A 26,711-nucleotide genomic window follows, 5' to 3' on the forward strand; every position below is an offset into this window, starting at 1 on the left:
GGACTTCCCTGGTGGTCCAGTGGTAGAGAATCCATCCTGCAGTGCAGAGGACCCCAGTTCGATCCCTGGTCAGGGAACTAAGATCCCACATGCTGTGGGGCTACTGAGCTCATGCACCACAACTACTGAGCCCGCACACCTCAACTAGAGAGCCTGCATGCCACAAACTACAGAGCCCACATGCTCTGGACCCTGTGCACCACAACTAGAAAAGAGAAAACCCGCATGCCACAACTAGAGAGAAGGCTGCACACCACTAGAGAGAAGCCCATGTGCCGCAGCAAAGAGCCTGCACGCCATGGTGAAAGATCCTACATGCCGCCACTAAGACCTGACACAGCCAAAAAAAAAAAAAAAAAAAAACCACACTGTCTCGATTACTGTAGCTTTATAGTAAGTCTTCAAGTCAGGTAGCATCAGTCCTCCAACTTTGTTCTTCTCCTTCAATATTGTGTTGGTTATTCTGTGACTCAGATATTTTGGACAGCGTGAATTTATTGTGGTACCAATCCAATGGATGATTTTTCTCTAGCCATGTCCAATGGTCCAATGTTATGTAGTTGGATTGAGCCAGGGTTGGGATTTGCACGTGGGAGTGATATAAAGGCAGTGGTGCAAGTGAGTTGAGGGTATCTGTAAGAGAATGATTGAAGTGAGGAATGATGGAATTTATGAACTAGATAGGGAAGAAGGGTGAAGGCAACAGTAGTTGAACAGGTGAAAAGTAGGATCAAGGGATTTTGAGGGCAAAGAACAGGTGTAATGAATGAGAGCTGAATGGATGTACTTGTGGTCAGAGTGTGATGTGTGAATTTCATATTCCAGAGGTAGAGCAGTTGCAATTGTTGACAGGGTCTGGGGGATGGCCATGAGAGTTGGTATCTAAAATGGGAGTGGAGGCAGCAGTCTCTGAAGATGAGATGGGCAGCGAGCTAAGAGGCTGGGATATTAGGCCTCTGTATCCATATTTATGTCACGTGGGAGGTTCGCAGGACTTGGGGTAGAGAGGAATCTGTGAGCAGATTCTTCAGTGAGTGAAGAAGGTCTGTTGGGAAGATGAGTAGCTGATAGTGAAGAGGAGTGGAAAGAGGTATGGTTGCATGATATGAAACTCAGAGGAGTAGGAAACACAAGTCTAGAGGAGAGATGATCTCAAAGTCTCACTGTAAAGTGAGGGGGACGTCCACCTCCAGCCCATCACTGAGTTATAAGGGTCTGGGAGAATGTACAGCTTGTACCTGACCAGGTTCTAACACAGTGCTTCTTAGACTTTCTGAGGTGAAGCACCAGGGTATTTGGGGGTTTTTTAAATTTCCAATCCATAATGGACCAATCCTTTTATAAAATAAAATGTCTCCAATTTATTGATATGCAACAGGTTTACAGGGTTAGCAGTCAGGAAGGTGGTGGGGTCCTGATCCCAGGAAGTCAGTTTGTGAGCATGTTCTTGGCCCAGACAGTTGGAGCTCAGCCTTATTTTTATGCTCCCTGTTCTGTGTGGCTGACCAAAGATTTTAGGAGTTAGATCTCAGCCAGAAGTTTTTTGGAGGGTTGCTGATGACTTCTTTGGTGAGGAGGGGTTTAAATTTTGTGAGATTACCAGCTCACATACATGCAAACTCAAATTTTCAAAATTAAGTAAATCTTTCTCAGACATTACAATATGAAATTAGTAATGCGTGTCCATTGCAGAAAATTAGAAAATACAGATAAGGAAGAGAAAAATAGTTACCATAATCCTTCACTCAGAGGGAACCAGTGCTGACTATAAAATACTATTTTCATTCCTTTTCATTTAATAAAGTAAATAGCTCAATAATGTTTAAATGTTTGATTTTATGTTGAAATAATATTTTAGATATATTGGTTAAATAAAATATTATTAAATTATTATTAAAATTAATTTCACCTTTTTTTAACCTTTTTAATGTGGCTATTAGAACATTTAAAATTACATATTTGACTCATTATATTTCTATTGGAGAAATATCTGCTCTAGAGTCTCTTCCAGCTTTGACCATTCTTAGTCTTAATGAAGCTTTATTATCTGTACATTTTTAGCTCTGTCATAATTATTTTAGACCATTGTGGTCCAATAGAAGTTTTTGCGTTGATGAAAAAGTTTGATAATCTGCCCAATATGGTAACCATGTGTGGTTACTGAGCACTTGACATGTAGCTAGTGTGATTGAGACATTGCATTTAAAATTTTACTTGTGTACTGAACAGCACAGTTCTAAACCTTATGAAAAATAAGATTTCCACAAACCTTGGCTGATTTTCTCTTTTCTAGTTGTGTTGGTGTTGAAGAGGATAAGGCTGCTGACATTGACCTCTACCACTGCCCCAACTGTGAGGTCTTACATGGGCCCTCAATTAGTAAGTAGATCTTGGGTTTTTTTAAGAGAAGGCAGGCCAGAGGAGAGACAAAAGCAAAGGAAGCTTGGGAGGGAAACTGCCTTTGCCTGAGTGCTTCAGATTTGTCTCCCTTGGGAAATAGCAGAAGCCTGTGCAGGCCCTGCAGGCCAGCAGCTGCTCCACTGAGAGGGCAGAAATGCAGAGTTTCACCTCCCTCCCTTACTTAGGGATTCCCCAGAGGATAAGCACCTATCCTTTACCAAGAGCTTTCCTGAGTCTTTAGGGCCTCCTTGACTCCAGATGCTCCAAGGCGTAGTTAGATTGGAAGAGAAGCAGGATCTGCTGAGGCCTTTGCTCTCGGAACCATAGCTTGTAACCATTTTGACTCACAGTCTCTTGTCTTTCTTCTGGCTTAGTGAAAAAACGCCGTGTATCTTCAAAAGGCCATGATACACACAAGGGGAAGCCAGTGAAGACAGGAAGCCCTACATTCATTCGAGAGCTTCGGAGTAGGACCTTTGACAGGTGAGGACTCCCTATTCCAATGGCCAGTGAGTCCCAGGGCTCTGGGAAGCTGGGGCCCATCTCTTCCCAGCTTTCCCACTGGCTGTCCTGCTAGGTACCTCCACCATTTGGGGATGTCTGCAGGGCTCTGTGAGTTCCCTCTGGAGAGGGATCTTCTGTTTTAGTCGGTTTCTGAGAAACATTGCTAGAGTTTCATTTGATGTGCAGAGTACATTAAGGTCCATTTGTAGAAACTTTTGGTAGACAGACAGTTTTTGCCTCAGTGAGGAGAGGATATTTACATGCACTCAGGAAATGCTAGAAGGAGTCTTAAAAATCAGAAAGTTTAATTCTGTCATTATAGAGAAGAGGAAACTCTTTGGAAAAAAATTTTTTTGAGTAGTCATGTATTTCTTTTATAATCAAGACAAAAAATTTTTCCTTTAAAAAATTAAGATGAGCTTATTAAAAATAAATTACTTGAACAAAAATAATGAGCTTAGAAAAATTAATGAGTAAAGCACTCTCTTTTGCTTAGTTTTTAATTCATTTGACCATTTTCAGGTTTCCAGAAATTGTGTTATTTAGGATTATAAGTATTTCTTCAACTTAATAATTTTTATTTGTTTATTTAAAGGCAGTGAGTCTCCTTTCTACCCCAGACCCCTCAGGTCCCTTCTCCAAAGTCAACCAATTTCTTGTGCATTCTTTCAGAAATAGTTTTTGCTTATACAAACATATGTGTGTGTGTGTGTCCCTTTTTTATTAAAAAACACAAACAGAAACACTTATTGTTCTACATCTTGCTTTTTTAAAATCTAAATTATGTATTTTGGAAATAAATCCATAACAGCATATACAGATGTTCTTCATTCTTTTTCATGGATGTTAGTAATCCATTGTATGGATGTATAATTTATTTAATCAGTCCTCTATTGATGAACATTTAAATCGTTTCTAGTATTTTGCTGTTAGAAAAAAAATGCACAGTGAATGTCTTTGTACTTAAGTTTTTGCATATGTGGGTGAGTATATGTGTAGATTTACTACCTAAAAAGTGAAATTGCTAGGTCAAAGGGTATGTGCTTTAAAAATGTTTATAAATATTGCGAGATTGTTTCCAAAGTGGCCACACCATTTCATACTCCCACTAGACAATGTGTGAGGGTGCCTATTTCCCTATATCCTGGTCAACACTGTTTATTATCAAACTTTTTGCTTTTCTGATAAGATAAAAAATGAGATTTCATTGTTTCCACTTGCATTTCTTAACTTTTGAAGGAAGCATGTCTATTATCATTCATTTATAAGTCACCTTTATTTCTTTCTCTGTTAACTGCCTGCTTACATTGTTTGACAGTTTTTCTGTTGGGTTACTGCCTATTTCTTACTGATTTGTAATAGCTTTCCATGCAGAAAATTTTAATTTTTATGTAGTTAAATTTACTTATTAATATTTTTAATGCTTATTGGGCCTTGTCTCTCCCATAACTTTTCTACTACTCTGTGGCTTTATTTTTTTCTAATTTAATCTTTGTTCCATCTAGAATTATGTAAAGAGTGACATAGACATTGATCTTAATATTTTTCCAGATGTTTGTCCAAACATAATTTGTCAAATAGCCCATCTTTTCTCCAGCATGATTTTAAGAAAACCAAAAACTCCTGTTTTTCTAGTTAACTAAGTATGTGTGTCAAGAGAGTGGCTGTAAAAATTGTTTTCGTTTTTAAAATCAGTCTTTTCTCTTTATTTGCCAGTGTTTAAAATGGGGTGGTGCTGCTCTGAGTTAGAGTAATTTAGTAAACTTGTTAGATATGTCTTTTCTTCCTGGGCAGGCTGTTGACTGATTTCTTCCTTTGTCATCTAGAGAAGAACACCATATTGACAGGATATCCTAGATTTAGCTTCCCACCTCTGCCAGTGACCTGGCTTCTTGCTTTTGATAGGTCATTTCTTCCCTGGCATGTGAAGTTTTTGCCATTCATTAGTTGCCAGCCCACATTAGGTCCCCTCAGGAAGACCCCACCCTTTGGCTGAGTGACAGCATCCAGTGAAGCCTTCAGTGGCAGGACCTCCAGGGTTCAGGCTTTCTCCCATGTGGCCCACAGCTCAGATGAAGTGATTCTGAAGCCTACTGGAAGTCAGCTGACTGTGGAATTCCTGGAAGAGAATAGCTTCAGTGTGCCCATCCTGGTCTTGAAGAAGGATGGATTGGGGATGACGCTGCCCTCACCATCATTCACTGTGAGGGATGTGGAACACTATGTTGGTAAGCACCACAGACCTTCTTAACTGTGACATTGTTCACTCCCATCAAAACGTATGACCCATCCCCTCCAGTCTACATTTCGCATTTCCTTTCTAGCCATCTTGGGAATTTGAGGTGAAGTGCCTTGCCCAGAGTCATTCTTAGGCAAAGCTAGAACCAAAATCCTGGCCTTCTTTCCTTTTCCTCCTAATAGACCATAAAACCCCAGGTTGAGCCCCATCTTTTACCTGAGGAATTCCAAGGATTGTTATGGCCTCTCTGTCCTCGTTGAGATGAGAAAGCTTTTGACTTTTGCCCTCACATGCTAGTTGTGTTCTGGACATGAGTTTTAAGGGATAGGAAGAGAAGGGAGGAAGCAGGGCCCAGGCAGGTGGATTGTACTGTGAATGAGACTATGTGTCAGGCAGTTCTGTTGCCCTAGCAGGTCTGGACCTGGCACATAGGTCTAAGAGAGTGAGGAATACCTACCCCCACTTCCCATTTATGCACATACAAATACAGTGAGAAGTTTTCAGTGTAAGGTCATTCTAGGGACTGGTTGGGGGACGAGAGAGTCTTCCCTGGTCCCTGAGACCAGTTGGTGCAGAACCCATTTCTTTACTCCAGGTTCTGACAAAGAGATTGATGTGATTGATGTGACTCGCCAGGCTGACTGCAAGATGAAGCTTGGTGATTTTGTGAAATATTATTATAGTGGGAAGAGAGAGAAAGTTCTCAATGTCATTAGTTTGGAATTCTCTGATACCAGGTAAGAGGGGCAGAGGTAAGTAGAAAGCCTCACAAGGTGCCTAGAACTTGTGATATACTAAGTGTATATTAGTGTTCCTTTCCTTTCCTCCTGGTTGTTTCTTCTTTGGGGATGAGCAGCTGGTTTATACTTTCTAGGGTAGCTGCTCACATTATAACAACCAAATCATATTTTTCCTTTACAGTTTCTAGCATTGGATAAATTATACAATAGCTATTTTAATTAATTTTTGTTTCCTTCAAGATCTAGGACAGTTTTCTTAGACCCTTTTCCTGGTATTTAGATTGTGGCATGGTCACTGTTTAACTCCCTGGGTAGGTCCTCTGTCCCAGGTAAGCACTTCTTTACCTGGAACTGAGCCCTGAGAGGTTTTTCTAATTGTTCCTCATAAAGAAGACACCGTGACATGGGAACAGTACAGGACAGTACTATTAAATACCACATGCCAGGTGAGTGGGCCCAGGTGTGGAGATTCTGAGCATTTAGTGGAGGAAATGATCACCTTTAACTGGGGAAGCTATGGAGCTGGGACTTGGGAATTCCAGAGCTGAGTGGAATGAGGATGCTGACTGGACTTACAAAAATAAGTGTGCTATGTGTTCTTGGGGATTCTGTGGAGAGAACTTCTTTGTCTTACCTGATTCTCTTTGGGATAGGGACATTTTATTCAGGTTTCAACCTTCAATTCCCAGTCAGCTGACATCTGCCCTCCACCCCTTCCTTGATAGGCTTTCTAACCTTGTGGAGACACCCAAGATTGTTCGGAAGCTCTCATGGGTGGAGAACTTGTGGCCAGAGGAGTGTATCTTTGAGAGGCCCAATGTGCAGAAGTACTGCCTTATGAGCGTGCGGGATAGTTATACAGACTTTCATATTGACTTTGGTGGCACCTCGGTCTGGTACCATGTGCTCAAGGTAAGAATGGATATGGCTTCTGAAGACAGCCAAGCCTTGGGCTTCCCTTTTTGTTTCAGGTGGCAGCATAAAGACAGGCTGCTAAGGCCTACCTACATCCCAGATTCTATTTGGGTGACATTTCCACATAACTACTCTATCAGGGTTGGGTGCTGAGTGGATATGCCATATAAACTGTCTCTACTTTACCATTTTGATGGTTAACTTTTTTTTTAAATAACAGCAGATGTCTAAGGTTTTCTCTGTTATTTGCATTGAACCAATCTGTACTCCTACCACTATGTATGAAATGTCCATATCTACTGCAGAAATTTCTGGTAACATGAGAAACTCCCCCTCCCCCAAAGTGTGTTGGGTTATAATTTGTATACCATAATATTCATCTATTTTAAGTGTATAGTTTGATGAGTTTTGACAATTGTATAAATAGTCACATGACTGCCACCACCATCAAGATAGAGCATATATGAGATGGTTTTTCTATAGTTTCCCTTTTAGTGGTTGTTACAGTTTTATAATTAGCATATTGATTGTCAATGACTATAAAGGATTTTTGAAGTCTGGAAAACAAATTTCTTAAGTAAGTTTTATTGTTTTCCACCACTGTTCATGCTATTTAGTTTTCTTATCAGAAATGCCAAGGACAGAGCAGAAAACTTGGATATGGCTCTTGTCCAAATGATCACAAATCCTGAACTAGTTGTTTTCATTGGTTTATCATGAAGAAATTGAAGCGCATAAATGAAAGTGCTGTTATGCAAATGTTAGATTTAACTTTTTTATTTTTAAATAGTTTCTTTTTTATAGAAAAATTGCAAAAATCGGAAGATTTCCTGTGTGTCCTTCACTCAGATTCCCATGTTACTATTTTATTATATTCTGTCTTTCTCTGAAGCAAACATAAAATGGTTTTACATATGTATTTTTTCTGAAACACCTCTGAGAGTAGTTGCAGATGTGGTGTCCCTTTATCTCATAATAATTCAGTGTGTATTTCTTAAAAACAGGGATATTCTCTTATATAACCACAGTATAGTTATCAAAATCAGAAAATTAATATTGACATAATACTATTATGTAATCTACAGATCTGATTCAAATTACTCCATTTGTACAGTAGATAATTTCTGTTGTTGCTTTTCTACATTGAAATGCATTATCATGAAATATTGGTTAAACTAATCAAGCTGTGGGTTGCGGATATTTTTGTGTTAGTGGGTTTTTTTTTCTTTTCTGCCAAATTATCTGTCTGGTGATTATCCAGGCAAAACATAATTAGGAAATAAAATGTTCTTCCAACAGATAATCACCCAACATATAATCTTCGAGAAGTCCTTGGGCGATTACTGAACTTTTATACTTTTATTAGCTTTGATTTCAGATATGAAAGGGAACACTCTCTGTAAATGGCATTTAAAGGAAAATTCAATTTTCTTCTCATTAGTAATGTGGCCTTAAATTCTCCTAAGGCTAGTAGTATTGATCTGCTCATCTGTAAAGGCCATTTTTCATTTGGCATTGCATCTAAAATAGGAGCCTTTGGTGTACATTTGTCTTAAGTTGACAATTTTGTTTGAAATGCCCTTTCCAAATTGTTTTTGTTAGTCTAATAGAAGCTTAAAAGTACAAAGTGCAAAAGGACTTTAGAAGTTTTCCAAATATATATATAAATGACCGTTGGACAGCAAGAATTCTAGCATACTACATGGTCTTGGAACATGAGAGAGAAAATATTCTTTTGGAGACCCCCGGAAGACTTTTTCTGGAAACCCTTGATATTTTTGACACTTCGGTCTTTCTTTGTTTCAGGGTGAGAAGATCTTCTACCTGATCCGCCCAACAAATGCCAACCTGACTCTCTTTGAGTGCTGGAGCAGCTCCTCTAACCAGAATGAGATGTTCTTTGGAGACCAGGTGGACAAGTGCTACAAGTGTTCTGTGAAGCAAGGACAGACACTTTTCATTCCTACAGGTCTTCCCTGGGCCCCTCTGGGAGGGTTTGAGAAAAGTGGGAAGAGGAAGAGAGCTTGTGGCACCAGAACCAACCCCTTCCCATAATGTGTTGATCTGATTATGTGAGATATCCCTCTCATGTCAGTTAAAGGCTCAGAACTGGATGTCAGGAAAATTCGAGTGGTGGCCAGTGGGCAGTGTGGTTGATTGGGGAGGTCCAGGAAGTTGATAGGCTCCTTTGCACTGGACTGATGTCAACTTGTTGGACAGATAGAAAACAGGACTCTCAGCCCCATGACTCAAAAGATAGTGACTAAGAGACTGGCTTTGTAGGCTATAAGTCAGAATGACCTGGGGGGTGGGGGTAGGGTTTTTTTTTTCCTGAAACAATAAATGCCTAGGTTTCACCCCTAGAATTATGAACTCGTAGGTCTAGGTTGGGATCTGAATGTGTTTATTTTGAAAATGTCCCCATAGTTGTCTTAATTTGGGGAAGGTTGACATCTTTAGTATATTGAGTCTTCCATGAACACAGTATGTCTTTCCATTTATTTAGATTTTTCTTGACTTTCTAATTTCTTAATTTCAAAATTAGTGTTAAATTTTCTCAAAATGTTCGGTAGAATTCTCTACTGCAGCCACATGGACCTGGAGATTTCCTTCTTGGGAAGTTTTTAATTAACATTCAGTTTTTTAAAACTTTATTAGGCTATTCAGATTATCTGTTTCATATTGGGTGAGTTGTAATAGTTTGAGCATTTTGAGCAATTGGTCCATCTTACCTAAATTGTCAAATTTATGTGTATAGGGTTGTTCATAGTATTTCTTTATTCTTCTTTTGATATTTTCAAAGTCTCTAGTGATACCCTCTGTTTAATTCCTGATGTTAGTAATTTGTGCCTTCTCTTTTATTGTGTCAATCTTATTTTTAAAATTAATTAATTTATTTATGACTGCGTTGGGTCTTAGTGGCTGCGCGCAGGCTTTCTCTAGTTGCAGTGCACGGGCTTCTTATTGCGGTGGCTTCTCTTGTTGCAGAGAACAGGCTCTAGGCACGTGGGCTTCAGTAGTTGTGGTGTGCGGGCTCACTAGTTGTGGCTCGCAGGCTCTAGAGCACAAGGTCAGTAGTTGCACAGGCTTAGTTGCTCCGCGGCATGTGGGATCTTCCTGGATGAGGGCTCAAACCCATGTCCCCTGCATTGGCAGGCGGATTCTTAACCATTGCACCACCAGGAAAGTCCCTATTTTGTGTCAGTCTTAATGGAAGTTTGTCAATTTTGTTGAACTTTTTAAAGAATCACTTTTTATTTCATTGGCTTTCCCTGTTGTCTTTCTGTTTTCTGTTTCATTGATTTCTGCTTTTATTTTTGTTTTTCCTTCTTTCTGCTTGCTTTGGGTTTATTTTGCTCTCCTTTTCCCAATCTTGAGACAAGAGCTTACTGATTTCAGACTTTTCTTCTTTTTTAATATAAGCATTTAGTGCTATAAATTTCCCCCTCAGCACTGATTTAGCTCTGTCACATATTTTGATATGTTGTATTTTCATTTTGTTAAATGTGCTTTTTTAAAAATTGAGATATAATGTGCATACCATAAAAATTACCACGTTAAAGGGTACAATTCAGTTTTTAAAAAAATATTCATTAAGTTGCACAAACATCACCACTATCTAATACCAGAAAGTTTTCATCACTTCAGAAAGAAACCCTGTACCTATTAATGGCCACTCCCCATTCCTTCTTCCCCACTAGCCCCTGTCAAGCATTTTTGTACTTTTCCTTGTGTATGAATTTGCCTTTTCTGAATATTTCATGTAAATGGAATCATACAATATGTGGTCTTTTATGTCTAACTTCTTTCACTCAGCGTAACATTTTCAAGCTTCATCCATGTTATAGCATTTATCAGTACTTCATTCTTTAAACGGCTAAATAGTAATTCCATTGTACGGATATATACCACATTTTGTTTATCCATTCATCATCTTATAGACATTTGGGTTGTTTTCACTTTTTGCCTGTTATGAATGGTGCTGCTATGAACATTCATGTACAAGTTATTGTGTTAACATGTATTTTCAGTTCTCTCTCTCTACCTAGGAGAGGAATTGCTGAGTTATATGGTAACTCTGTGTTTAACTTCTTGAGGAATTGCCAAACTGTTTTCTAAAGCAGCTGTATTTTGCATTTCCACCAGTGATTTCTGAGAGTCTCAATTTTTTCACATCCTCCCCAACACTTGTTTTTGCCTGTCTTTATGATTATAGCCATCCAGGGTGTGAAGTAGTATCTCATGGAGATTTTAATTTGTGTTTGTCTAATGGCTATTGATTTTGAACATCTTTCCATGCACTTATTAGATGTTTATATACCTTTTTTTGAAGAAATATCTATTCAGAACTTTTGCCCATTCTTGAATTAGGTAATTTGTCTTTCTATTGTTTTTTTTTTAAATAATTAATTAATTGGCTGCGTTGGTCTTCGTTGCTGCACACAGGCTTTCTCTAGTTGCGGCAAGCAGGGGCTACTCTTCATTATGGTGCGTGGGCTCCTCATTTCAGTGGCTTCTCTTGTTACAGAGCATGGGCTCCAGGCGCATGGGCTTCAGTAGTTGCAGCACATGGGCTCAGTAGTTGTGGCTCAGGGACTCTAGAGCACAGGCTCAGTAGTTGTGGAGCACGGGCTTAGTTGCTCCATGGCATGTGGGATCTTGCTGGAGCAGGGATCAAACTCATGTCCCCTGCATTGGCAGGCAGATTCTTACCCACTGTGCCACCTAGGAAGTCCCGTGTTTTAATTTTTGTTTCAACTCTCAAACATAATTTAGAATACCCAAGAGCAGGAAAGTCTATTTACCTATATTTTACTCTTCCACTGTTCTTCCTTCCTGGTGTTCCAAGATTCCTTCTCCTATCATTTCCTGTCTGTTTAGAGTTTCAGGGTAGGTCTGCTGGCAACCGATTCTCTTAGTTTTCCTTCATCTGTAAATGTCTTGTTTTCCCTTTCACTCCTGAAGGATATTTTTGCTGGATATAGAAATCTGGGTTGATAGTTATTTTCTTTCAGCACTTAAATGTTGTCCTGCTTCCTTCTGGCTTCTGTGGTTTCTGATAAGATTAGAAACTTAGTCTGGCCAGAGGTTTGTGAAAGTTTTCTCAGAAGAGTGACACCTGAAGAGTAAGTAGGGACTGACCAAGGAAAGAAGGGCTGGAAAGACCTTTCAGATATAGGGAAAGGCATATAAGCAAAGCAAAGCTGTGTGAAGCACTTTATGGATACTGGAGCCTAAATTTAGATCAAGGGCTGGAAGCAGGTGAAGCTAAAAAGGTTGGCAGGCTCAACTTACTTCAGAGGTGACTGGGGACTAGTGAAGATTTATTTGTTTAATTTCTAATGAAATTTTTCAGATGTAGCAAAAGATATAAAGAATAATATAGTGAACATTTATGTGTTTATAACTCAACTAAAAATATATTACAAACATATTTGAAGCCTTCTGTATACCTCTCCTCAATTAGATTCCCATTCTGCCCTCTCAGAGCTAGCTGTTGTTCTGAAGTTGATGATATTCTCGTGCATTTTTATCCTTTATTACATAGGTATGCCTTACTAAGCCGTATATAGTATTGTTTTACATGTTTTTGTATGTTATATAAATGGAATCATATTAGATGTATTTTCTCAACTCTGAACATTTTGATTGTGAGATCCATGTTGATACATGTGGCTATTGTTCATTCATTTTACTTGCTTTCTAGTATTCCACTGTATGAGTATACAGCAGTTTATTCTCCTGTGGATGTACATTGCATTGAAGAGTTTCAAGCAGGAGATGGCATGGGGAGATTTACATTTCAGATATATCACTTAGGGTTGGTATGTGGAGGATAGACTTAAGAGGTCGAGATTGGTGTGAAGCAGAGGTTTACAAACACTTTGGACTCCGGACCTCTTTGTATCCTTAAATATTATTGAGGACCCCAAAGAGCTTTTATTTATGTGGTTTATGTTTATGAATATTTACCATATTATAAATTAAAACTGAGAATTTAAAAATATTTATTAGTTCATTGAGAAAAAACAAGAATAAACCCATTACGTTAGCATAAAAAAGTATTTGTGAAAAATAACAGTTTTCAAACAAAAAATTTAGTGAAAAGATTGACATTTACATTTCTGCAAATCTTTTTAATGTTTGGGTTAGTAGAAAACTTCTGGGTCCTCAAATCTGCTTCTGTGTGTTATGATATCATGTCATGTGCCCTTTGAAAAATTCCACTGTATACCTATGAGAAAATGAGGGTTAAAAAGACAAATAACATCTTAGTATTATCATGAACATAGTTTTGACCTTGCATATGCTCTGAAAGAGTCTCAAGGAGCCGCAGGGTTCCCTGGATCACACCTTAAAGAACCACTGGTGTTAGAGGAGCCAGTTTGGAGGCTGTTGCAGATAGCATAGGTGAGAGATAATGAGGGATCTGAACCAAGCCATTAGTAGAATGGATGGATGAAGAAGAGGAGGTGAATATGAGAGAGATTTAAGACGAAAAATCAGAAGGTCCCAGAAGGCAGTATAGGGTCAAGAGCAAGGAAAATAATTTAGTTTCAGCTAGGTACATGCTTCACAACCAACCTGTGAAGTGGATACTTAGGTAGGAAATGGCAGGATTTGAACCCAGGTCTGTCTAACACAAAAGCTCTTTGTTTTACCTAGGGCAGAGTTAGAAGGGGTATCATGGCAAGGAGGTAATGCCTTTCTTAGTGATAAGAGAGAGAATGGGTGAGGCAACAAAGAGATTTTGAAGTGCGGAGGAGGGTCCAGTTCAGGGTTATAATGATGGCAGACTTGGCCAGGATGGGTGTTGGGAGAGTAGAAGAATCTAGAATATTCTGAGTTACTGCCAGGCTAGCTGCTATAAGGAGTTGTGTTTGAGCTGAGTGGGCAGTGGAGATGTCCAAAGGAAGAAAGGCCCTCTGCCAGCTATGATGTTTGGCTTGTTACACTGCAGGATGGATCCATGCTGTGCTGACTCCCGTGGACTGCCTTGCCTTTGGAGGAAACTTCTTACACAGCCTTAACATTGAAATGCAGCTCAAGTGAGTGCTGAAGCTCTGGTGATCCCAAGTTGGCCATTCCCATCTGCTAGAGTCCTTGAGTTCTCCCCTATAGTGAGGAGTGCAATGTAGAAGGAGGTGAGATGAAAAGAAAGGAATGGATACTGGTTCCTGAAGATGTTCAGTCTGAGGATGAATACCTCTTCCTCACTTAGTAGTTATGTGAATTTGGTCGTCACATGACCTTTGAGCCACAGTTTCCTAACCCATAAAGTAAGGTCTTAGAGGGTAGTTGTGAGGATTAGAGATAATGGATACAGAGGATCCAGAACAATACCTGATACATAATAGGTGCCCAGTAAACAGGATCCTTGTTATCATTGTTATTATTGTGCCTGCTTCCTCCAGAGCCTATGAGATTGAGAAGCGGTTGAGCACAGCAGACCTCTTCAAGTTCCCCAACTTTGAGACCATCTGTTGGTATGTGGGAAAGCACATCCTGGACATCTTTCGAGGTATGGAGCCCTTTGCCAACTGTCCTTTTTGCCCTGCTCCCTGACCGTGTGTGTGTGCACATAACTGTCACCTCAATCAAGATACAGTACTATTCCATCAGCACAAAGATTTCTCTAGTGCTACCCCTTTATAATCTCGTCCCCTCTCTCTCCCTGAACCATCCGTAACTTCAGGAAACCACTGATCTGTTTTTCATCTCTATAATTTTGTCATTTCAAGAATGCTATAAACATGGAATCAAAGGATGCAATCTTTTGAAATTGGCTTTTTTACTAAGCATAATGTAGGGTAGAGCATGGATTTTAACTTTTTTATTTAGCAAAGAGGACTGAGAAAATTGGATCACAGTGAAATTATTCCTGTTTCCTACCAACTAAAATAAGAAACTCAATCTGGGTAGTGTCAGAGTTCCCTGGATGTGCTTTCCCTGGGAAAAAGGCCCAGTCCTGACTACCCTGACATCATTGGTTTGTTTCCTGGTTATCAGCCCAGGTAGAAGCCAGCCTGCTGGGTTTCCTCTTTCCTGGTCTGCTCTGAAATAGAGTGGCTCCCTTACTCAGACCTGAGATTCTTCAAGGTAACTTGGCCAGGAAGAGTTACAAAGAACCTCAGAGGCCAATGAATACAGTCTCTATACAATACTTCAAGCCCTCATTCTGCCACCTAGATAGACTATCACTTAAGTGTTCATTCAGAGGCTGGATTACTAACTGCTTCTTATTATTTGTTCTGAATAGCTTAGTTCAGTAGAAAATTCTTTATCAAGCCTAAATCTGGATGTTTTTTATAACCTTCTCCTGGAGTAACTCAGAACAAGGCATTAATGGCTCTTCAGATCTGTGTAGGTGGCAATCATGATCCTCCTGAGTGTTCACATTTTGAAACCCAAGAGGCAGAGTAGTGTAGAAGGAGCATAGGCCTCAGATTCAGACAGACATGGTTTCAGTCTTGGCTTTGGCACTTACCAGGTGTGGGCTTTGGTTGTCTCTTTGCCTCTCTAAGCCTCATTTCCTGAATTATAAAATGAAGATAATGATATCTGGCTTACAGGGTTGGATATAGGATTAAATAAGATAGTAGATGGCAAGGTACTCATAAAATGAACACCATTATAAGAACTGAGATCTGGAGTTGTGCTCAGAACCTTGAGCATTTTCTCTGGTTGCATGAAAAAAGTAACAAGTCCTTCACTTCCCTGCATGGCTTCTTTGACACTCTACCTTCCTCTTTCCCCTTTAGGTTTGCGGGAAAACAGGAGACACCCTGCCTCCTACCTGGTCCATGGTGGTAAAGCCCTGAACTTGGCCTTTAGAGCCTGGACAAGGAAAGAAGTAAATATACTTATTTCTCTACCTACTTTAGAGGTCTACTCTCAGCAGCAGCTGGCTTTGGGACTATCTTCTGGTGAGGTGGAAGAGACCAGGGAGGTTTGTGGGCTCCTGAGATTAGAGTGGAGGACTGGGCTAGGACTCCTTGGATGTTTTTAAACCTTTCTTTCTGATTATAAAAAATAATACATGCTTACTGTAGAGAATTAGAAAAATACAGAAAAGTGTAAAGAAGGGAAAACTTCATCTGTAATTTTAATACTCAGAGGGAATTAACATTAACATTTGGGTATATTTTCTTTTGTTTGTTTTTAATATGCATTTTAAAAACATGATTGCTATCATCCGGTACATAAAATTTTGTATCTGAATTGATTGGCTTATCTTAATTTTTCTGTGTCACCAGGGTTCTCCACAAACATTAATAGTTACATGATATTCTTTTGCAGGGGTGTACCATCCTTGCCTAACCACTTGTTTATTGCTGCTTCCTTTTTATTTGTTTTGGGGGATAGTTCTAGAAAATCATGAAGTAAATATCTATTTGCATCAGTCTTTGTCCCTCATCGCTTGATTGTTTCTTCAGGATAGATTCCTAGAAGAGCAATCACAAAGTATGTGAAAAAATATAAGACTCTTGATGCATACTGCCAAAATGGCTTTTTAGGAATATGCCAATATCCATCTATCCAATTGAATACTAAACAGCTATAAAAGAGATTAAGAAAGCTATGTACTAATTTGGAAAGATCTCCAGAATTTATCATGTAAATGTGTAGAACTATGTGTATCGTATGCTACCTGATGTGTAAAAGGGGGAAAAACAAGAATTATATTTGTATGTGTTTGTATTTGCCTGAAGACACAATCTGGGGGGATGCAGAAGAAACTAATAAAAGTGGTTATCTGTTGGGGTGGGCTAGGGGGGCTAATGGCAGGGACAGATATATATTGAGGCTTTTCAATATAAATCTTTTATATTGTTTGATTTTTGAACTATGTGAATGGATTACCTACTCAAAATGTTGAATTTATTGAAAAAACGAATTTTAAGAAATGCAAAAAAAGGAAATATCAATATATTCTTTTGTGCTTTTGATACTCTTTGTAGATTCCTTCACCTGCATACAGTAGCCTGAGGAGACTTTTCAGCCACTGCAGGCTTAATTTGCACAATCTCCCCATTTCCTTTTGCCAGCCTTCCCCTCAGATATCCTTGGACTTCATGTTTTGGGCCTTCTCTTGCTCCCTGGCCCTTAGCCTTCAGTTCTGTTTTGGCACATCCCTCAGGTGCAGGCGATTTCTCTGAAGAAATGCACTTGCTCATTCACCTTTCCAGAGCCCCTGGGCTGGGAGGAGGGAGCTGTAAAGGTTATCTAGCTGGATCACATGGGTTCTCAACCCCCACTGCTGCCCAGCCACCAAAGTAAATTCCAGATGGATTAAAAGAGTTAAAGGAATCAAACCATGGGAAGCAAGGAGGAAATGCTGAGGAATTTTTATCAGTCCCCTGGATACAGAATTCAAGTCAAAACTGGTGGAAGAAGTCACAGAGGAAAAGCTTGAGTGGTTTGTCTACATAAAGATGTATTGATAAATAAGGTTGCAAATGAATTAAAAGAGAGACAAGCAACAAATCTCTCCCTGGGTTGCTGTTGGGCTATCCGTGGGCTTGTAGCTGCTCAGCACTGAGTTCTGTCCTCACAAATGGAGAGGCTGGGTTGTCCCCAGGGATCTTGCTGAGGTTCTTGACTTTCTGAGGGGTGTGGTTCAAGCCCACAACTAAGTTACTCACACCTTTTGACACTGTCCTTTATCAGATATATGTTTTGCAAATATTTCCTCCCAGCCAGTGGTTTGTCTTAACTGTTTCTCTACGAAAAGTTTTTATTTTTTAATAAGTCTAATTTATCATTTTATTCTTTTATGGTTCATACTTTTTATGTCCTAAGAAATCTTTGCCTAACCCAAGGTCCCAAAGATTTTCTCTTCTGTTTCCTTCTAAAAAGTTTATAGTTTTAGATTTGACATTTAGGTCTATGATCCATTTTGAGTCTGTGTGTATGTCTGGTGCAAGATATGGAATGAGGTTCTTTTTTTGCATATGAATGTCTGATCAGTCTAGTACCATTTGTTAAAGAGACTACCCTTTCTCCATTGAATTGTCTTGGTAACTTTGTTGAAAATGAGTTGTTCATTTATGTGTGGATCTATTCTTCATGCCTTTTGTTTGACAGGCTCTGCCAGACCACGAGGATGAGATCCCGGAGACAGTGCGGACCGTACAGCTCATTAAAGATCTGGCTAGGGAGATCCGCCTGGTAGAAGTAAGAAGTGTGGGAGCAGGGGAGGTGTTTGGGAAGGGCTCAAGGTTTAAGTGGCAGGGCAGGCTTTTGCAGTTGGCACGAGAGCTCAAGGGAAGGATTGGGAAGACCCCACCAAGGGCCCTATTCATTCATTCATTTATTCATTCATTCAGATAATTATTATGTGCCTCAAGTGTGCCACATGTTGGGCTAGGTGCTTAGGGTAGATAAATAATACAGTGCCTGCCCACAAAGAACTCACAATCTAGTAGAGGACCCTGGGCAAAGTTAAGCTGTCTAAGCCTCATTTTCCTCATCTCTAAAGTGGGGATAACCTAATAACTACTGAGAGATTATTAAGAGGATTGAATAAGCTAATACAGGTTGAGCACAAAGTATAGGACTTGGATCACAGTAGTTGCTCAATAAATTCTGATAGTGGGTCATGGTGGTCGTGGGTGGCAGAGGTCATAGTAGTAGTTGTTGTTATTAATAATTTGACTCAGTCTCTGCATTCTACAAAATGACAGTTCTCCTGAGTTGAAGATGATTACAAAGCCATGTTTCAACAGGTGGCATATACCACGAGGCACTAAGGTGTAGTGGTAAGAGACTCAGAGAAACTTGAGTTCTGGTTCCTGCTCTGTCACTTGCAAGCCTTTCAGAGCCTCAGTATCCTTACCTGTAAAGTGGAGATAACACCACCTTTTCAGAGTTTTGTTATGATTAAGAGCTAATGTATGTAGAGCCCCTCACACAGTGCCTGGCAGAGTAAGTACTCAATAAATGTGAGCCATTGTTATTAATAGACTTTGCAGCGAAGAGAGAACTCAGTGTGGGCTGGTGAAGTAGCAGAGGCACCAGAGGAGAATTGGACTTGAGGAAGTTTCAGTTTTTCTTTAGCTCAGAAGCTGTAAGGTTCCATTTAGCGCCCAGGATATAGGCACTGAATCCATGCTGAAGGGTGGTCAGAGTGAGCTACTGGGAAGTTGGGCTTCTAACCTTACCTCTTGCAGCATGGGTTCACTGCCTACACCATAGCTTACATTGCCCACCTCCTACCTCATTTTCCACCACTTCCATCTATCAGAATTTCAGGGTTTAATTAAAAGGCCTACCTTTTTTCTGGCTTTTCCCACTTAAACCAGTTTTGTATACACAGAACTTTGGGCTGGTTGGAAGAGGACTTAGATATGGATCATATCTTTTTCATTGGCTTTCAAATGTTTTGAAGCAATGAAATCCTTTTTTTCAAATGAGATCTTATGTGGAAGCTCAATGTATACAAGCAATCAAAGCATAACTGCTATGAATAGGATGAAGGTGGGAGGCTTAGCGTTCCACTTGTTCCTCTTGTTTGCCTTCTACCTACCTCCAATCCCCAGAGCTCCTCCCAAGAAGCTCAAAGGAGCCACGGAGCGTCTTTGAAAACCATCTTTCCAGTCTAACCCTTTAATTTTACAGCTGAGAAAACAGATCCCCAGAGTGGTTAGATCACTTACACATGGTCACAGAGCTAGCTAGTAACAGAATTAGGACTAGAACCTCTCTCCTGCTCTCAAATCATGTGGTCCTTAGAGTTGAAATCACACATTTTAGTACTCAGTTATTTTCTGTCTCATGTCAGCTGCTCTTGGAGTCTTTTCTCTCCAGTTTTAGTAGTGCTAGGCTTTTCCTCTGCTCGTCTTCTCCTTACTCCTCAATGGCTGGGTAAAGAATTGCCACCCAGTAAGTTCCTGATGACTTATTGTGCAAAAACTAGGGTGTGCATAAGTGCACATGTGGAGCATCTTTAAGCCCCTTCATGGCAGTACCACCAGTGCCATGAACAGACCTCTGCTCTTAGTATAGAGAGAACCCTTGAGTAAGCTCTAACCCCCTCATGTACTAACACTCTTGTAGGATATCTTCCAACAGAACGTTGGGAAGACGAGCAATATCTTTGGGCTGCAGAGGATCTTCCCAGCTGGCTCCATTCCCTTAACCAGGCCAGCCCATTCCACTTCAGTATCCATGTCCAGGCTGTCACTGCCCTCCAAAAGTGGTTCAAAGAAGAAAGGCCTGAAGCCCAAGGAATTCTTCAAGAAGGCAGAGCGAAAGGGCAAGGAGAGCTCAGCCTTCGGGCCTGCTGGCCAATTGAGCTATAATCTCATGGACACATACAATCATCAGGCACTGAAGACAGGCTCTTCCCAGAAAGCAAAGGTGGGTGCTGGCCCTTGGGTTCAGCCCAACCCTTTTGGGTCCCTTGGAAGAGCAGGGTATCAAAGGGACAGGCTTTCCTGTCCTCCCACCTCCCTTAGGGCCCCTGGTGTTTGACTACCAGTCCCACTCATTTAACAGGCATTTATTGAGACCTTGTCTATGCTGGGCACTGTGATAGGTGCTGTGGACATAACCCTCAAGAGGCTGACAGGCTAGTGAGAAAGATAGGCATAAAAAGAAATGAGTGCAATGAAGTGTTGTGGATGCCACAATCAAGAGTGTGTGTGGGACCCTGAGACACAGGGGAGGGGATGATTCTATCTGGGTAGGGGCGGTGGTCAGGAGCTCTTCTCAGAAAACATGACACTTTAGCTGAATCTTGAAATGCTGGGGTGGGAATGACATTTGAGAAGATGCTGTGTGAGTGGCAGGTTGGAGTCTTGAACAGGTTCTGGAGAAAAGCCCTCCTCCAGGGCTCTACCTTGCTTCAAGATTATGGTGCCCTCCATGGGCATGTGAAGATGCTCCACCCTCTTTTTAGGGAACATGTTTTACAAGATTAATAGGTTTCCCCTGAGCCACCTATACATTCTCAACCTTCTGCTCCTGTGATCATTTGGGTTGGGGGTGGGGAGACAGCATAACAGAAGGCCTTGGTTCAGGTGGTTTTGACAGTGAATTCAACCAGTGAAACCAGAGGGAACTGGTCATTCTGATTCACATGGGAGTTCCAGACAGGTGACAACTGAGCCTCCTCCTCCTGCAGTTCAACATCACTGGTACCTGCTTGAATGACTCAGATGATGACTCGCCAGACTTGGATGTTGATGGAAGTGAAGGCCCACTGGCCCTATTGATGCCTAATGGCAGGTGAGGTGGGGAGAAGAAGCAGAGATGCTGGGGTTGTTGGTGGCAATATGCCAGTAAGACAAGGCATGGAATTGAGACTTAAGGCTGGGACATGGGTGAGGGAGGGACTATACTTGGGGAAATACCCAGATATTATCAAATAACATTCCTTAGTACAGAGAACCATGGTAGTGTTGGGGGTGGGAAGGGGAAGAGGTCTGAAACTAATTGGCAATCCTGAGAAAAATCTTGTGTAAGTTCTAGAAATTTCAGCAAGTCAGTGGATCAGAACTGTTGGCAGGAATAGAAATTCGTGTAGCATACTGGTTAAGAGCATTAGTTTTTTATATACCTTTTGCAATTCAATTTTCAGGAACTTATTTTGCAGAAATATTTGCACAGGTGTGTAAAGAGAAATATTCAGTGTTCACGCTATCATTGTTTGTAATAGTAAGCAGTTGGAAACATTCATCAATAAGGGTTGGATAAATAAATTACGGTACATCTATGAAATAGAATACCGTGTAACTTAGAATGAATTTAATATCTATTGACGTGAAAAGACTTCCAAGACATATTTTAAGTGAAAAAATCAAGTTGCAAGATAATATATAGCAATAGTTCATTTTAATTTTTAAAAAAGATATGTTTGCACATGTGTGTGTGTGTAAAAAAGCAACATATAGACTTTTCTCTTTATTTTTAACTTTTTTTGAAGAGGTTTAAAATTTAATTCATGCAGTTTAAAATTCAAAAAGTGTGAAAGAGTACATAGTGAAAAATTTTGCTCACACCCCTCTCTGTTCCCCAGTTCCCCTCCCCATGGAAAACCAGTGTCAATGATTTCTTTCCAGAGATGTTTATACACATTCACGTAAATAAATATATCTGTTACATATTTTATACTTGTCACACCAAACTTGTAACAGTAGTTATCTCTGGAAAGTAGGATAGGGTAGGCAAGAGAGGAAATTTTCACTTCAAAAGCATTTGAATTTTGTACAGTAAGCACATGTTACTTAAAATAATTTTTATTTAATTTATTTATTTTGGCTGTGTTGGGTCTTCGTTGCTAGTTGTGGCAAGCAGGGGCTACTCTTCGTTGTGGTGCGTGGGCTTCTCATTGTGGTGGCTTCTCTTGTTGCAGAGCATGGGCTCTAGGTGCATGGGCTTTAGTAGTTGCAGCACGTGGGCTCAGTAGTTGTGGCTTACGGGCTCTAGAGCACAGGCTTAGTAGTGTGGTGCGCGGGCTTAGTTGCTCCATGGCATGTGGGATCTTCCTAGACCAGGGATCAAACCTGTGTCCCCTGCATTGGTAGGCAGATTCTTAACCATTGCACCACCAGAGAAGTCCTCTTAAAATAATTTTTAACAGAATGTTTTCTAAAAGAATAAAATAGAAGCACATCTTGGCAAAAAGCTCAGGCTTGGTAATCAGACAATCCCAAATTTGAATCCCAGCTCTGACATGTATTCACTATGTGACCTTGGCAAGCTAATTAACGTATCTGCACCTCTCTGTCCTCATTTTATCTATCCTATAGATAAAACTTATCTTAGGGTTGTTGGAGGACTAAATGAAGTAATGTATATAAAGTGCTTATCACAGGTCCTGGCACATAGTAAGTGCTTAATAAATGGTCACTCTTACAAATATAATGATGAAGTTGAAGATGGAAAATGATGGTGGTAGTGGTGATGATAGTGGTTGTGGGTATGGCCAGAAGCTAAGTAGGTCATCAGAAACCCTCCAACATGTAGGGAGGCAGAGGAAGACAGTAAAAGGTATCATCTGGACACTCAGAATACCAGACAGGAGCAGTCAAGAGTTAAGTACAGAGTATGAACAGTGTAGGAACACAAGCGACAGGATACTTTTTAAAAACAGCCTTTTTGTAGGAAAAGTTTGTTTTCAGATCCCAAGGGTGAGTGTAGTAGGTCTGCCTGGCTGGGAAATAAGGGAAAAGGGAGTGTGAGGGCAGGGCAGATTTTGAAAACAGCAGAGCTATCCTTGTGATTTGAGAACATAGTTACTGAAGAATAAGATTAGAGAGACTGTTGAGTGTTGGCTTTGTCTAGAACCCCATGGTTGGTCTGCTGGGGAAGAGAAAATTGAGAGTCCTAAGGGTCCAGCCTATAATGGCACAATGAGACATTTTTCCTCCTTCCTCACCAGTCTTTCTTGGGCTGCTTCTGTTACTTCCTTGCACCTGCCAGAGGCGGCTGCTAAGTGACTGTAGGGAGTCAAGGTATTGAAATATTTACAGACGATATGATATTATGTCTGGTCTTTTCTCCAGAATAATGCCGTGTCTTGTGGGGACTGAGGTGTAGGTGAAACATGATTTGCTGTGTGTTGATAATTGCTGAAACTTAGCTGCGTCATAGGTATATGGGACTTTTTAATATTTTGTATATGTTTGAGATTTTTCATAATTAGAAGTTAATAAAAGATCAAGGTTAAATAGCTACTATTTATTGAGCACCTGCTCTGTCAGACTCTGTCTTAGCCATTTACATACATTATTTAGTCCTCACAACAACCCTGAGGGTAAGTGTTGTTATCCCCATTTTACTAATGTGGGAAAGTGAGGCACAGAGAACTATAAGATTAGCTTCCATTGGGCCACTTGCCATGTGCCAGTCCCTACATTAGCTCATTAATCCTTCCAGCAACCCTAAGAGGAAGAAAACAGCTAATTCACTAAAAGCCAGTTTACCAAATGACTATTTGTTGAATGTGTCAGGTGTACTGATTTGCCAGAAAGTTGTTTCTCTTAACTGTAAGGCATATTTGATCAGTTTGTACTGGTTAATATTGTTTACCATGTGTAACAGGATTATTTAATCCACTTTTGAGTTCTTTCTACTTTTTCTTATATATTTTTAACAGCTTTTTGAGGTATAATTTACATACCATACAATTAACCTGTTTTAAGTGTACAATTAGATGACTTTTAGTAAATTTAAAAAATATGCAGCCATCACCACAATCTAATTTTGGAACATTTTTATCACACCAGATAGATCCCTCATATCCACTTACACTCGTCAGTCCTGGTTCTCTTCCCCAGGCCTAGGCAACCACTAAACTACTTTCTCTCTCTCTAGATTTGCCTTTTTAGACACTTCATATAAATGCAATCATACGTATGTAGTCGCTTGTGTCTGGCTTCTTTCACTTAACATAATGTTTTTGAAATTCATCTGTGATGAAGAATGTATCATTAATTTGTTCCTTTTTATTGCTGAATAGTATTCTATTGTATGGATATACCACTTTTATCCATTCACTAGTTGATGGTCATTTGGATTGATTATGCTTTTTGGCTATTATGAATAATGGCGCTATGAGCATTTGTGTACTAATTTTTGTGTGGACGTGTTTTTTTTTCTCACTTAGGAGTAAAATTTTGGGTCATATGGTAATTCTGTTTAGCTTTTTAAGAAACTGCAAAAAAAAAAAAAACTGCCAACATTTATCCCAAAGCATCTACTATTTTACACTCCTGCCAGTAATTATGGGTGTCTCCATATATTGACTAATGCTTGTTATTGTCTGTCTTTTTGATTACAGCTATTCTGATGGATATTAAGTAGTATCTTATTGTAGTTTTGATTTGCATTTCCTTAATGACTAATGATGCTGAGCATCTTTTGGTGTGATTATTGGCCATTTATAAAACATCTTTAGAGAAATGTCTATTCAGATCTTTTGCTTATTTTTTAATTGGTTTTGTTTGTCTTTTATTGCACTCTAAGAGTTATTTAAATATTCTGGATACAGATCCTTTTCTAGATAGATGATTTACAAATATTTTCTCCCAGTCTGTGGCTTGTCTTTTCATTTTCTTAATTGTGTCTTTTGAAGCACAAATGTTTTGAATTTTACCTAATCCCAGGCCACAAAGCTATTTTCCTGCATTTTCTTCAAGAAGTTTTATAGTTTTAGCTTTTACATTTACATTTACAATTTTTGTGTATGTATGAAGTAAGTCTACATTCATTTCTTTGCACTTATCTCAGCATCATTTGTTGAAAAGACTATTCTTTCTCCAGTGACTTGCCTAAGCACCTTTGTCAGAAATCATTTGACTATATATTTAAGGGTTTAGTTCTAGACTCACAGTTCTGTTCCATTGATATATATATGTCTATCCTTATGCCACTATCACACTACCTTGATTACTGTAGCTTTATAGTAAATTTTGCAATTGGGTAGTAGAAGTCCTCCAACTTTGTTCTTTTTTGAAATTGTTTTGGCCATGTTAAATCCTTTGTCTGCACATATGTATTTTAGTATCAGCTTATTAATGTCTATAAAACTAGATGGATTTAGATAGGATTGCATTGACTCTGTAGACCAATTTGGGGGGAATTACCATCGAGTGTGACTGTTTTTATATTCTCCTTCACTCTCTCTCCAGTACCAAGAGGGTAAAGAGCTTATCCAAGTCTCGGCGAGCCAAGATCTCGAAGAAGGCAGACAAGGCTAGGCTTGTGGCAGAACAGGTGATGGAGGATGAATTTGACTTGGATTCAGATGATGAACTGCAGATTGATGAGAGACTGGGAAAGGAGAAGGCGACCCTGATAATAAGACCAAGTGTGTACTTGTTCTTTTTCTTTCCTGCCCTGCCCATTTCGGGTTTTTTCTTTTTTTTTTTGGTCCATTTGATAGACTCAAGATCTTAGGCCTGAGCTTGTTGACATTCTGATTTACCAGCTCTGTAGGCTTTCATGTATCCTTAGCTCTAGAGATTTATAAGCTAACTCCTAACCTCCTTAAATTACTCGTCTGTGGTCATTACTTTCAGGAAAGTTATAGTCTTATTCTCTTTCCCCTGCGTGTTTGGCTTAGATGCTAATCTTAGCTTCATGATAAGTGCATTCTATTGCTTTCTAGAGTTTCCCCGAAAGTTGCCCCGTGCGAAGCCTTGCTCTGACCCCAACCGAGTCCGTGAACCAGGAGAAGTTGAGTTTGACATTGAGGTAGGAACCCGCCCTGTTTCTAGTCTCTGCTCATTCTGGTTGCGTAGATAGAATACAGATTGTCATTCTAGTTGAGGGTGGGGGAGACATCCTGTGCATTCAGTTCCTAAATATTTATAAAGTGAAAGATAGTGTGCTAAGTGCTCCTGAACATATAAGTGGAAGATTATACTTTAGTTGAAATATTTTTAAAATCCTTTAATATAGAGTAGAATAAAAGGCAGTGTGATGTAGCAGAAAGAGTATCCAGTTTGGAATATCTGATTGTGACTTTACACAAATTATTTAATTTCACTGAGCCTCAGTTTCCTTATCTGTAAAATGGGAGTTAGACTTGCCTCACAAAGATGCTGTGGAGATTAAGATGAAAGAACAAATATTCTGCTTAGTACTTTGTAGATACTTGGTGCTCTATTAGTATTAGTATCAGGAATGAGACTGTCAACCCTGTATTGGGGCCTTACCAGACAAACCCTGGGCAGCTGAGGTGATATTCTTTTTCTCCAACAGGAGGACTATACAACAGATGAGGACATGGTAGAAGGGGTCGAAGGCAAGCTTGGAAATGGGAGTGGAGCCGGTGGAATTCTTGATCTGCTCAAGGCCAGCAGGCAGGTGGGGGGACCTGACTATGCTGCCCTCACGTGAGTACTAGCTTTGATCTCCCCTTTCTAGGTGATCAGACAACACACCCCTCCACCTACCACCCA

At 39.8% G+C, this 26,711-nt stretch overlaps 1 protein-coding gene across 6 annotated transcripts in view; it reads left to right on the forward strand.

Moving 5' to 3' along the window:
* The window catches only part of PHF8 (PHD finger protein 8), a 90,347-nt gene that overhangs the window by 21,942 nt on the left and 41,694 nt on the right, over window positions 1-26,711 (forward strand). For 4 of the 6 annotated variants that reach the window (XM_057718055.1, XM_057718059.1, XM_057718056.1 and 1 more), the window contains exons 3-17: window positions 2,294-2,379; window positions 2,775-2,883; window positions 4,972-5,132; window positions 5,739-5,880; window positions 6,609-6,795; window positions 8,605-8,767; window positions 13,760-13,847; window positions 14,214-14,320; window positions 15,561-15,652; window positions 17,887-17,976; window positions 19,858-20,160; window positions 20,927-21,030; window positions 25,437-25,615; window positions 25,916-26,001; window positions 26,512-26,645. In XM_057718055.1, coding sequence (XP_057574038.1) covers window positions 2,294-2,379; window positions 2,775-2,883; window positions 4,972-5,132; window positions 5,739-5,880; window positions 6,609-6,795; window positions 8,605-8,767; window positions 13,760-13,847; window positions 14,214-14,320; window positions 15,561-15,652; window positions 17,887-17,976; window positions 19,858-20,160; window positions 20,927-21,030; window positions 25,437-25,615; window positions 25,916-26,001; window positions 26,512-26,645 — 2,031 coding nt within the window. The remainder of the gene's footprint in view (window positions 1-2,293; window positions 2,380-2,774; window positions 2,884-4,971; window positions 5,133-5,738; window positions 5,881-6,608; window positions 6,796-8,604; window positions 8,768-13,759; window positions 13,848-14,213; window positions 14,321-15,560; window positions 15,653-17,886; window positions 17,977-19,857; window positions 20,161-20,926; window positions 21,031-25,436; window positions 25,616-25,915; window positions 26,002-26,511; window positions 26,646-26,711) is intronic. The other 2 variants (XM_057718057.1, XM_057718058.1) reach the window with 2 other exon arrangements.

Source organism: Hippopotamus amphibius, chromosome X, assembly GCF_030028045.1.
Source record: "Hippopotamus amphibius kiboko isolate mHipAmp2 chromosome X, mHipAmp2.hap2, whole genome shotgun sequence".
Lineage (NCBI taxonomy): Eukaryota > Metazoa > Chordata > Mammalia > Artiodactyla > Hippopotamidae > Hippopotamus > Hippopotamus amphibius.